The 14029-nt window shown below is 35.8% G+C and overlaps 1 protein-coding gene across 1 annotated transcript in view; it reads left to right on the forward strand.

Moving 5' to 3' along the window:
* Positions 1–14029, forward strand: part of itfg1 (integrin alpha FG-GAP repeat containing 1) — a 139313-nt gene that overhangs the window by 100456 nt on the left and 24828 nt on the right. Inside the window, exons 13-14 of the mRNA XM_081359868.1 lie at positions 5132–5175; positions 10604–10682. Coding sequence (XP_081215994.1) covers positions 5132–5175; positions 10604–10682 — 123 coding nt within the window. The remainder of the gene's footprint in view (positions 1–5131; positions 5176–10603; positions 10683–14029) is intronic.

The following is a 14029-nucleotide window of genomic DNA, read 5'->3' on the forward strand; positions in this document are numbered from 1 at the left end:
TATGATTGGTTCAATTGGTTCAAAAGCCCCAAACTTTTCCCTCTGTCACTGGCATAAGCAAACTCTGATTACTTATCACAAGGTTTTTGCGAACTAGTCATGTCTAGTTTCAGTTCCCCTTTCTGTATTAATACCCATAGACACATACACTCAAAGTCACAAGTTTTTCCCCAAAGAGTTTTGACACATTAAAAGCATATGAATGTTATTCCTGCAAGAAAAACAAATGTTAGTTGATTAATTAAAGTTGATTAATTAAAATTCATTCACACTATATTAACTGCACCATGAAATGTGGGATATACATATTGAATTGTATTATATTATTAACCCTCAGACGGTCTTCGTTTCGGAGTCACATCCTGGGCCTTCCCAGTCAGAAGTGACCGGAGGCCTAAAAATTAAACTTCCTCCATCCCAGTAAAACCAATGCAATTTATTTTTGTTCCATAATATTTATTCTTTTTAATTATGTATTTTGAGATCATTTTATTGAATTTATTAATATTTATGCAATATTTATGGTCTATTTTTGTCATTGAAATTAATAAAAAAAATTATATAAATATATGTTTTTTTTATTTTTTATTTATGCAGTATTTTAGTTTAATATAGAGTCTAGGCCTTCAAGAAAAAAAAATGTTTGAAGCAGATTAGCACCATCTGGTGAGAGTATGGAGAGAAAGCGTAGGAGCATTGTGTAACCACTAGATGGCATCTACAGTTCTCTATGGAGAGGCATGTGAATTCCCCAGCTGTTTATGGACACATTTACTTTTTTTTTTGTACAGAATTTGTAACAAAAAATGCAATTCATTCAATTATAACACTTTTTGTAAAATAACATTTTTTTTTTTTTTTTTTTTCCATTCATTTTCTATGGGGGTCATTTTTGACCGAAGACCACAAGTGTGACTATTTTTTTTCGACCACTTAGCATGCTCGAATCATGACCCCAATTTTTTTGTGTGTGCACATACCTAATGCCATAAAAGTCACCAAGTTTCGTAACATTCCAATGAAGCAGTGATTTTTAAAAATTCAAATTTTTTTGTCAATTTCCCATTCATTTCCTATGGGTCGGTCATTTTTGACCGAAGACCAAAATCGTCACTATTTTTTTTACGACCACTTAGCATGCTCGGATCATGACCTCAATTTTTTTTTGTATTCACATACCTAATGCCATAAAAGTCACCAAGTTTCATAACATTCCGATGAAGCTGTGATTTTTAGAAATTCAAAACAGAAAATTTATCGGTCAGAAATGACCGAGGACCGTCTGAGGGTTAATGTAGACAATGTATTAAAGGACTTTGGAATATAATTACAGTATTTAATAATGTATTTAGGCTACTGTTTTTCATACAAATACCATAGAAACCATAAAGTTACATTTTGCCATGATAGTGAGGTGCCACAGGGTATGCCTGGTTTCATCTGTGGTTATCAGGATCTAAATGCATGATACTGGATGACCAATGGTTAAGTTTAATAAAACTCAAACAGTCAGAATATTACATTTTACCAAAAAAAAATTAGCACATGCAGAAACTAAGAAATTAATTGTCCAATAAATATATTTATTTTGTTAAGGAAAAATGACAAATGTTTGAATGTTCCACCTCAGATTTGTGAAATGTTCACCAGTTTGGCAAGTGTTTGTCATGATATGGTCTAAGAGTAGTTTAAAACCACAGTTAATGCTTTCACTTAGGAGCAAAAATCTGCCTTTAAACTTGAAAGAAATAAAGATTTGACTTTTATCGTGATAATTATCGATATCGACTGATATAAAAAAAATTATCGTGATATTTTTTTTTGGCCATATCGCCCAGCCCTAAAATGAACACCCACATCGGTGATTGCCGAATTTTTGCAGCATGTCCATGCCCTCCTACACGGCCGGGCCATGTACAGACATTCTGAGGTAGTGGTCCAAACCAAAAAATTTAATAAAATAGGGCAGATCGATGATGGAGATGGGAGATGGCTCGGCCGAATCACGTTCTGGTTTGTTGTGGAGAGAGGCTGAGAGGGGCACGTCAGAGGGGCAATGGCTCTAGCCACCGGGCCCACCCCCCTCTGCACGTGTTTTGTGCTCGAGGTGACTCAGAGGGACAAACTTAGCTATGCCGTAGATTTAAACCAAAACAATATGTATATCGCTCTTGTGATTAATAGACGCACATTAGTTATTAAGAGCGCACCTCCTTGATTTACAAATGCACATTAAATGTGTATAGAGGAAAATTGTGGTGTCATGAATGAAGCATTTCAGAAGAGTGGAAAACAAAAATTCATATTTTAAACTGGGGAGGTAGCTTGCAGTATGTGTTTTATTGCAGAGATGGAAAGTAACTAATTACAAATACTTTCGTTACAGTACTTGAGTAGATTTTTCTACTTTCTTGAGTATAGTTAAATTGTGCTACTTTTACTTGAGTAGAATAAAAATAAAGGTGCTGATGGAGCAACAGGGCGAGCTGACATTTGTAACCTCTTATATCTGTAAATATCAAGGACATTTTGGTTTTCCATTTCTTGACCCCTTTAAAGAAATTAGGACTTTTATTCAGCAGGGATGCACTGCATTGATCAGAAGTGACAGCAAAGACTTTTATGGCCTTTTTTCACCTGGTGACTTCATGCATTTCTCTGAACAGATAGCAATCCTATTGTGAAAAGACCAGGTGTACTTAAAAGCCCCCTGAAGCGCTTTCAAAACTGATATAAATTCGATCACTCAGACCACTTCAGGAGGTGGTTTGAGACGCATTCCAAACAATACTGGACAAGTGTAAATGCATCTGGTTGTTAAAGCCTTTTATTTAAATTTTACTCATGAAAGAGTTATACAGGCTCCCAGTAGCCTGATATGATGGAACAGTTTTAACAAATCAGATAGGGCCTGTTTACATCTGGTCACTTCATGCGTTTTCTCTGATCGGATACCTATCCGATTGTGAAAAGACCAGGTGTGATTCGTGTGAAGTACCTCCGAAGCGCTTTCGAGGCAGATTTAAATCCGATCGCTCAAACCACTTCAGGAAGTGGTCTGGGAGTCTGGGATGCATTCCAGACAAAACTGGACTAGTGTAAATGCATCTGGTTGTTGAAACCAAATTTGTAGATTTTACTCCTCCCAAAATGTAAAAAAAAAAAAAAAAACGTGTGAAAGCGTGTTATAGGCTTTATGACATGTTATAGCCAGATATGATGGCACTAATGCACTAATTGCGGTGTATCTCTTCAGCAAGCCAATGCGCAAACTGCCGCAAATTAAACAGAAAGTAAGTCGCAGGCACTTAAAACAGTCATCTTCATTAAATGTACTGAGACTAAATGATCTTACCAGTGTTGATGCCGCTGTGTCTTTATCTAGCTGATGATAAATAATTTTCAGCTCATTTCTGTGGCTTTCGCTGATATGAACTCCATTAAATCTGCTTATAGCACAGCAATTGAAGACCGGATTTAAATTCGTTTTGCGGAGACACATTTATGTGGGCAAGTGACAATGGAACCGTTTTAACAAATCATATACAATGTGTATATATCACATTTTCCACAAAAATATAAAGCAGCACAACTATTTTCAACATTAATGATAATAAGAAATGTTTCTTGATCAGCAAAATCAGCCTATTAAAATGTTTCTGAATGATCGTGTGACACTGAAGACTGGAGTAATGATGCTGAAAATTCAACTTTGCCACAGGAATTAATTTTATTTTACAATATATTACATTAGAAAACAGTTGTTTGAAAATTGTAAAAAATATAAATATATTGTATGTATATATATATATATATTGTATGTATATTTCACAGTATACCTACTTTTACTGTATTTTTGATCAAGTAAATGCAGCCTATTTGAAAGGTAGTGTATATGATTTGAAATCTACTCATGGTAACCTTAAAATGCCATGTGCCTAAGAACATCTGCTATAATATAATGAAGTATTTGCCATTTATATGTGTATTTATGTTTATTTAATAATTATTTAACGAAAATTAGGTATATTGTTTTGCTGAACATTATAGAAAATAGGAACAAAATCCTTTGTTGTTCCAGAGTGAAAACGTCATTTTTAAATGCGATTAACCGGTAAATAACATACAGTATTTTGTGTTCCAATATTCTTTTTATGAAAATAAATATTTTTCACATTAAAGTTTCTGATATACACCTCCGATTTCCTATTGCCCAAATTCCTACCATTGCTTTCATTATTAGTAGCTGTGCTGTGGTAAAATGTTATCCATCACACATTACAGTGGGGTATCAGTCATATTGTCCTGTAGCAAGTTCACTCATTCGTAGAGGTCTAGAAAATATCTACTTTATCTCTCTGTTCTTGACTTTCAAGCACAGAAATAAACTGTTGACCAGTTTGAATGAAAAATTATTTCAGTCTTCATGTCACACCTCTCTTTCACCCCTCAGTACATTCGCTTTGAAAACCAAAGCCACAGATTTGATTTCTCAATGCTAATAACTCATGCAGAACATTTGCCTGTCAGACCAAATATGAAAATCTGGAAATTTCCAAAGGACGAGTTGTGATTGAAACATTTTCACCATTTGTTTTTCCATCACAGACTTTCAAAGACACTTTTTTCCCCCTTTAAACTTTGTTCTTCCATCATGAACTTTCTAATTCACTGTTTTAAATAGTGCTGCCTGTCACTGCCAGTTTAAAAATCCAACGCTGCTTCTCGATAAAGACAGATGCACAAGTACACAGATGGTTCTTTGTGTGCCACTAATGAGCAATTAATGATTTTTTACTTTCCCTTTCATATGCGCTGTTCTCTAACGCACAGTCAATTTTGGCCTCAAGAGAAGCAGAAAGTCTGGCTCTTATTTCACACCATTAGTGGGAATTTAGTGCACATTTTGCCCAATTCATTTTCTCTAGGCATAATTCCTGGCTGAAGATGATTACTGGAGCAGAGTTGCTGTTAAATTGTGTGATATGAGCAGAGGTGAATGTAGTGCTGGCCGTGTTTAGCAGTGTTGTGATGTGTGGATTTGATAATGGACACTGCAATCAACTTGTCTTATCTGAGGGCCAGATAAATGGGACAAAGTTATGATTTCCTTATCTCTTTCTCTCCGCAGTTCTCAGTGGCCTTTGTTCCAATGACTGTCCAGAAAAAGTTAAGGTGAGTTCTAATCTTTTCTTCTCTTTCATGCAGGACACTCTACTCGAGTGGCAATGGCATGTGTGTAGTCACCAGGCCAACATGCAATCTGTTCCTGCTGATTTCAGAAGAAATCAAACCAAGTCAATCACAATGTTTTCCACATTCCCTTCCGCTTTTATGCATTTTGCCTATTTAATAAGCTTTCATTATTTGTTATTGTTAAATTTGAGTTAAATGTGCTGTGAACAACATATAGCACTGTAAGACTTTATTTTTCCTCCAAAGCAAAACAGAAATTGTAATAAAAGTTAGCAAAATCTTAGGCATATATGGTAGTTAGTGGTTGATTGAATTGGCCGATATGTTTGATATATACAATACCAGTAGTATGGGTTGTTAGTTTTAGGTTGTTTTTTGTTTGTTGTTGCTGTTGTTGTTTTCTTTAAGAAATTAGTTATTATCAAAAGTCACAGTAAATACTTTTATAATGTTACAAAAGATTTCTAATTCAAATCAATTCCATTCTTTTGAACTTTCGATTAATTAATTAATCCTGAAGAAAATATGTATCATGGTTTCAACAAAAATATTAAGCAGCACATCTCTCAGAAACGGGTTGCAGTGATGATGCCACAATGATGAAGAACAGAAACAAAACATTCTTTAATAATAATAACTCGGAAGTCTCAGGAGAACGTGGGGAGAAATATATAAATAACAACAACATAAATCATTGACAACACTGAACCATGAACTGAGAAAACTGAGGGCTTAAATATAATCAACGAAACTAAGAATAGGTGTGAAACTAATGAGTAACTATGGAAACTAACTAGCAAACCGGAACAGGGAACAGAATGAAAACAAAAACAAAACACAAACTAATATACTCCTGACAACTGTTTTCAACAATAAGAAATGTTTCTTTAGCAGATTTCTGAAGGATCATGTGACACTGAAGACTGGAGTAATGATGCTGAAAATTCAGCTTTGCCATCACTGGAATAATTGACATTTTTTTATATATTCAAATAGAAAAAGTTCATTTAAATTTTAATAGTATTTTGCAATATTACTGTTTATTGCATTTTTGATCAAATGAATGTAGTCTTGGTGAGCATGAAGAAAAATAAACTTCTTTGAAAAAAATCTTACCGGCCCTGAACCATCAAATCACACTATTTCATTTAAAAACTTGTGATATTATAAATAAAAATATTTACTTGGTATTTACAAAAGCAATTGAAAGAAATATTTTAATAATAATTTTTGAAAATGAATCAATATATAAAAAATATGCTTTACCAACTTGATGCAAGTGTTCAACACTGTCAAAATAAAAGGATCACTTCAGGCATTAATCTGCCATACAAGAAAACTTTGTCTGATGTGATAATTAAAAAATGCCAAATATTGGCTAAATAATTGACATTAACAATATATAAGTTGACTACTGCATGTAGGTATTTTGATTGATTTTGATTTCCTTTGACGTTGTTGGCTAGCTAATGTGGTCGAGGACACGTGTGTCACAAAGCTGTCCTTATTCTGACAAGAAGACAGGCTTTTATGTTCTCACTTTTGTTTTCTCTCTCTCTCTCTCTCTCTCTCTCTCTCTCTCTCTCTCTCTCTCTCTCTCTCTCTCTCTCTCTCTCTCTCTCTCTCTCTCTCTCTCTCTCTCTCTCTCTCTCTCTCTCTCTCTCTCTCTCTTTCTCTCTTTCTTTCGCTTCTACACTCTCTCCAGTTGCCTGTGAGGGCTTCTATACTTTTTCTTTTTCATATTCACAAATTCTTCTTTCTTTTTTTCTGGCCTTCTCTCTTCTATCAGTCCATCCTTCACCCTCTCCTGCCATCTACGCTCTTCTTTACTTTTCTCCATTATCTGTAGATTTAATGCTAAAAGATCTGCTTTAGCTGCATCTGAAATCACTTACTCATTCACTCAGTCACTGTTTCCAGTAGAATGCCACATAATGCAGATAGTGGAAAGAAGTGAATGGAAATAAGCGTTGGTGTTTTTAGCAGTTGTACGCTATACACCAGAGTGCACTATGAGTATAAAAGAGTGAACAGGTAGGCAAATCAGTTGCTCTTAATTCAAACAACAGAAGGGCTGACACCATATATAGTACACAATTTATAGAATACAGAGCAATTTCTGAGTTTATTAGACAGGAAAAGATGTTACTGAGGTGTGTGTTTTGGAGCAGCATTGTGCACTTGGCAGGGTCTCAAAGAAATTCATTACTCTGTTAATACATGAGCGACACACACATACACAGTCAGAGACCTTTGTTTGTTTACTGTCATCCTTCGTAATGAAGAGATAATACATGTTCTGCCCAGCCGTTCATCCTCTTCTTTAGACCCGCACAAACACACACAGATGACGTCACATGTGTTCTCTAACTTGGTGATATGCCGAGTTCAGACAGTTTGCCCTGAGGGCAGTGGATAGCAGAGGGCTCTATGATTAAATAAGAGCTCTTTAAGATGGGCTGCACTCCTGTCTCGCTCCGACAGGACCCCTGACATACATGTTATACAGTCCCATGCTGAATTAATATTCAGATAGAAGAATATAGTTCAGATGAATTCATGTGTTCTGGATGAAAATGAAAATTCACTGTTCACCTATTTTCTAAATGTGTGTTTTATATCTTATGAGCAATTCATCGAGCTCATTGTTTAATCAAAATTTCATAACTGTACCTTTTGGTAAAAAAAAAAAAAAAGACTTCTCTCTGGTGACGTATGCAGGACTCCTCCAATAATTTAGTCTGTTAAAACCCACCCCTGCAAACTCACGTTCATCTACCTCCACTTTTGAGTCCTCATCATGAGTTATACTCATGTAACAGATATAGTCACAATACAGGAGAAAAGATATATTGCTACTTCCATTTCATCACAGCTTTAAAAGGGCAGTGTGCAAATTCTGTGCATCCGGTGGAATTGCAGAAATAATGACATTTTCCCTAAAAATGTGTCTCCCCCTGGGAAGTAGGCAATTTGAAATGTTCCATTTTTGCTCATCAGCATATTATAAACTATTAACTCGATTTTCTCTCTTTGTTCGAGTCCTTGAAGGCATATACACTACTGTTCAAAAGTTGGGGTCAGTAATGAAGGTATAATGTATATCCAGCCATTCCTGCAGTCTTCAGTGTTACATTATCCTTCAGAAATCTTTATAAAATGCTGATTTGGTGCTCAAGAATGATCAATGTTGAAAATAGGTGTTCTGCTTAATATTTTTATTGTAACCATAATACATTTTTTCAAGTTTCTTTGAGGAACAGAATATCATTAATTTGAACTGCATTTATTTGAACTTTTATAACATTATAAATGTCTTTACTGTCACTTTTGATCGATTTAATGTGTCCTTGCTGAATTAAATATTTACAAAATCTTACTAACCCTGAACTTTAAAATCTGCGCCAAAACAATCAAGAAAAAAAAAACACCTCAAGGAATGCAGTCCAACCCAGTGGTCCAAAGAACCAACTAATATCCTTCACTGTTACCCGTATATAGCGATAGTTGATAACCATGAGCCTATCTGATGAGTTTGATTCTTCTTCAAAATGTGCTTCTTCTGAAAATGCTATTAATGACACTTCAGTGAAACAGGTGCATATTTCACGAAACGCATTTATCTCCTTTTAGCTGCCTCTCGCCTGTCTGCTGTCTTAGGCATCACTTTGTTTCCTCTGATGCTTCATCTTTCCACGTTTACATTGTTTCTCTGTGTTCTCTGGATTGCTCAGTCTCAACTTTTGTCTCTTGCTGTCTAATGGTTTCATCAGCGAGATCATGGGTTATCCACCTGTCCTTGTATGGTTGCTATAGCCCAAGGCTCTCCGGTTGTTTACTATGCTTCAGCCAATCTGAAGAGTTTAATGGAGGTTTTTTTTTTTGCTTTGTAACTGGCTTCTGAATTTGCAGACATTATGTTTGGCATTCTTGTCTGGGTCAAATGTTGTCTTCCTGTGTGATTAAAGCTTTGCTTCTTCAGTTCTCCAGTAAGAAAATCTTGATAATAGTTGGTGCTCTGTAAGCTCTGCTACAAACAACCTCCATTGCTTAAGGGGTGGATTTGGGATGTTGTAGTTTTTGAGGTTTCAATTTAAAAGTAGAGTAAATGTGCAGTTACTAGAAAAGGTCGCAAATGCAAGATATACAGTCACATTGTGAGATACACTACCATTCAAAAGTTTGGTGTGCGTATTTCAGAATATCATTTTATTAAAAATGATATAAAATATATATTTTTATAAAAAGTAATGTTTTTATGCAGAAAGGGTTCACTAAGTTGATCCAAAGAGATTTATAATGTTACAATATCATTTTGTATTTCAGATAAATGCTAGTAATTTGCAAGCCAATTTTCCCTATGGCATAATAAACTTGAACTTAGATGTTGGCGATGGAGTAGGTTTTCTGGTCCAAAGAAATCTGTTGGACTTCGGGTCTCACTGACGTCAGATTCTCTGGCCGTGTACTTTGCCCTCACTGTTGTGTTTGCCTGAACGATTTTCATCTGTGTCTGATGCTGCCAGGTCATCCTCTCCCTCATTTATGTCAGTTTGGCACTAGGTGACGCAGAGCTTCTGCTCCAGGATTGTCCCATTCTCTGTCAACATTGTCCATTTGGCTGGATTCATCAGCTACAGGGGAACATCATTTACAACAAGGGAATCATTTCACCCCTCCCCACTCATAATCATGCCTCACAAATAAATCTGTTAAAAAATGTATGCCCACTTGTTCCTGGCATGCTGTTCATTTGCAGTTCCCAGGGTTATTGTCTGCACAGAGAAAAGTATCCATAATTGAGAAGCTGGCATATTAGCAGGTCTGCCCCATCTCCCCGGCGCTGAGCCAGTGTTGGCCACACGTTACTGCTGGCTGTTGATAGACATCTCTCATGTGTCTCAGTATTTGTAGGAGACTAACCTGTGGTGATCTTTGTGGACTCAACTGAAAACACACACACACTTGCAAACAAGCAGTCAGGGTCATTCTAATTATCATCTATATTATCAGAATAGGTCCAATGTGCAGGTTTTTAGTGTCCTGCATGGTCTCAACGTCTTGTGTGTGAGTTAAGATGCGGTCACATTTACCAATGTTCTGCGAATTTCATAAGCAAAACAGTAATTTCAATCATGAAATTGGGAATTTTGCGTGAGGATGAACAGGTTCAAGTTAGTCACATGGATCCACCACATTGAAAGCTGCTTGGTTTGAAAAGTGATACATGTTTTATATATCGCTATATCGGTTTTGCTAATTTGCTAATTGCCAATTTTTCTCATGTTACGGCACCTTTAGAAATGGTTGTTATTTGCTTCTTATAAAGTAGTTTTCTGATTAAAATTCCTTTTGCAAATTGTTTGTGTTCTGTATTTATTGTTAATCACTTTTATCCATCCCACAGCCATTCGGTGTGAACCAGCCTGGCCCGTATGTCATGTACACATCGGTGGACTCGAACGGTTATCTAAAGAATGCTTCTGGTGAGTACACGTAAAAGTAAAAGATTAACACTTTTTTAACATCACACATATCTCTTTGCCCAGCATATCCTGCTTCAGTGAGGTAAGATAAGTCAACCTCAACACACTGCAGTCATCCATCTTGACTAGTTCCATATCTTTTGAAGGATCAGACTAAACTAGACTAGGATGATTTTGAATAAACCAATAAAAAGCTTTTTCTTGGCCACACTTAATTCTGGTGTTGATTTCGAAAATCCATTCTGGCACGGTACATTGTGTTAAGGACACACATTTTTGCTTTGGAGAACTGCCCTTTTTTCACTTTAAAAAAATATTATTCACGTCTGTTAGTAAAAAATCTTAATTAAAACATAAATAAAATGCATATTTGTTTGTTATATGGAAATAGAAATGAGGAATTACATAAATTTGTTTCTTGTCTGAAAGCAACAATTTGAGATTGGATTGCACAAAGACAATGAATGCAGCCACTATAGAGAATATTGGAGTTATCATATATTATTTATGATTTTTATATTGTTTTTTATTATTCATTATTAAATAGCTACCTTTTAGTTTAAGTAAAACATTTATTTAAATATGTTTACATTAAATAAATTGTTATATTCACAGCCAAGTTTCTCTCATGCAGTTGTTCAATTACATCATAATGAATTATTACAAATGTCTTTGATTAATTTCTATCCATTGTCACACAATGTTCCATAGACGACATATTAATTTTTGTTGTTATAGTTCCATTGTATACAAGAGAATTTAACCAAACATCAAAGTAAACTAGACTAGAGCAACCTAGAGATTCTGCCACAAAGCACATATCAGTTTGGTGGTTGAATTGTCTTGCTTCTTGATTGATTAGTATTGTAAATATGAGCATCTCTCGTTTGTTGTTTTGGCCCTCAAGGATTGACCAAGTTCAAGATCAGAGATGGGGCAACAAATGACCTCGTTCTACCTTTCTAAGAGCAGATAAGAATAAATTCCTTAGGGCATTGACAGAACTCACATCGCTTTGGTGCCATGACTATTTTCCTCAAGTCTCTTTTGAAATACGTCACTGACCTTGAACTCTCAGTGGAGGTATTACATAAACAGAATGAATGTTTCTTTATTGTTGTGGTTCTGTGTGTGTGTGTGTGTGTGTGTGTGTGTGTGTGTGTGTGTGTGTGTGTGTGTGTGTGTGTGTGTGTGTGTGTGTGTGTGTGTGTAGACTGTGCTGAAGATCCTCAGCAGAACAGAGAGCAGGATGTGACAGAGCTATTTCAAAGATAAATGACTAAATGGTTTAAAGGACAAAAATTATCCTCAGATAACTGGAAATAATGGATTTTTGGGAATTTTTGTGCTTCATGCTTGTAGAAGAAACTATATTTTTTTCTTTCTTTTTTAAATGGAATTATGTTCTGCTTTTAAGGGCCAGACCAGAGTTTCTGAACTTGCCTTTGAGCTCTAATCCTTCACTAGCCAGCAAACCACATGAATTTCTGTTATCTTAAATATTTCAACTCTCTCTCATTGTCCTCTTTATCTTTGTTCTTTCCTCTCTACTGTGAAGAGATATTCATAACGGATAAAAGACGGGTCTATAAGCAGACAAAGCATTTATAATGTTTATTGTCATTGTTTTGTATTGAGAAAAAAAACTGTCTCAGAGTTAAATGGTATATTCAGAAATACTAGTCTATAATGTAAATGTCACAGTAATAATGTTCTTGGTTTGTCTTTACACCTGCTGAAGCAGAATACAAATGAGCAGAGATGTTTGTTCGCTTTTGCTTCTTAATAGTCTGAGTATGAAATTTAATATTAATCTCTTGCTTCACCTGCTGTGTGCCAGGCTTGTTTTGATATTAAGGTCAGGATCTAATATATATATATATATATATATATATATATATATATATATATATATATATATATAATATATATATAATGTGTTTCAGACTGTCTGTCTGTCCATCAGAAATTTGCCAGGATAGTTCATCATCTAATGAAGTCATATAGAGAGTCTGTCTGTCTGTCTATCTGTCTATCTATATATCTATATATCTAATCTGTCTGTCTGTTGTTCTGTTTGTCTATCGTGTTCTCATTTTTTCTGTCGTTCTATCTATTTATTTATCTATCTATCGTCTGTCTGTATGCTGTGTGTTCTGTCTGTTATTCTCTGTGCTGTATGTTTTGTCTCTCGTTCTGTCTGTCTTGACGAATCATTCTATCTATCGTTCTATCTATCTTTCTTTTGTTCTGACATTCTTTCGTTCTACTTATTGTTATATCACTCTTATATCACTTATGTTATATCTGTCTGTCTAGCTGTCTATATATCTATTTATGGCTCTATCTATTGTTGTGTCTATCATTCTATCTGTCTATCCTCCACACACAGTTTACTGTGTGAAGAGTTGAGGTGCGATAGGGAATTGATGGCACTCCCAAAGAAAACACAGAGGAACAGATAAATAAAAGCAATCACAGTTTCAGCACAGAAAGTGTAAGTAGAGCTTAGTGACACTGCGGCCCATCGTCCCTCCTTGCTCTGCTGCTGAACTTCTAACTACAGTTCTGTGATCAATGTCCTGCTGTAATTGGAGAGATTGTAGCAGGGTGTCTGGGGTCAGCTGAAGGACAGTCATGGGGTGTATGTCGTATGGGGAGTGGAGAACAGGCCTGGTTGTATTAGGGCCCTTATTCCCTCAGGCTCTCATTGGCCAGTAATGAAACACAGCTCAGCAAGACTTATTGCACATTTAGACTCGAGCCCAGGACATGGGGTCGGCGGTATTTCTGCTGCTGTCTGCACTCGCTCTCTCTCGCGCTCTCTCTCTCTCTCTATTTGAGGACAAAGTAACTGAGGACAAAGTAAGTAACTGAAGTAACCACAGATGCCATGAAGGCAACACTGCTAATGCATTGTCCTGATAGGAAAAAAACATCCTCTGGAAGTTAGTTTAACTGGAACATTGAAAATAACTTTTAAATCAGCTTGATCTCCCAACGAGTTATCTTGCTATTAAATTATCTGAACAGAACCCAGTCGACTAAACCAAACAAATTACACTGTGTTTTCTCAATTGGCTTAATTTAGGAGCAACGTACAGCTTCTAAGCTAACTTCTCTTCCAGCAAGAAATATTCTTTAGACCAATTACGAGTTGATTAGAACTGTGACTCAAGCAACCTATGAAGAATTCGTGTAGGTAAATGTGCGTGTGTAGGGGGTGGGGTAGGGGACATCCTCTCAAGTCATGTCTGAGGATGATAAAGTACTTCAGATGGTCGTGTTTTCATGCTTGTATAATTGCAGTACCAAGTTAATGAATGAGAGTAGTAAGTAAACAGAGA

This window comes from Scardinius erythrophthalmus (genome assembly GCF_964197995.2).
Source record: "Scardinius erythrophthalmus genome assembly, chromosome: 2".
NCBI classification, from domain to species: domain Eukaryota; kingdom Metazoa; phylum Chordata; class Actinopteri; order Cypriniformes; family Leuciscidae; genus Scardinius; species Scardinius erythrophthalmus.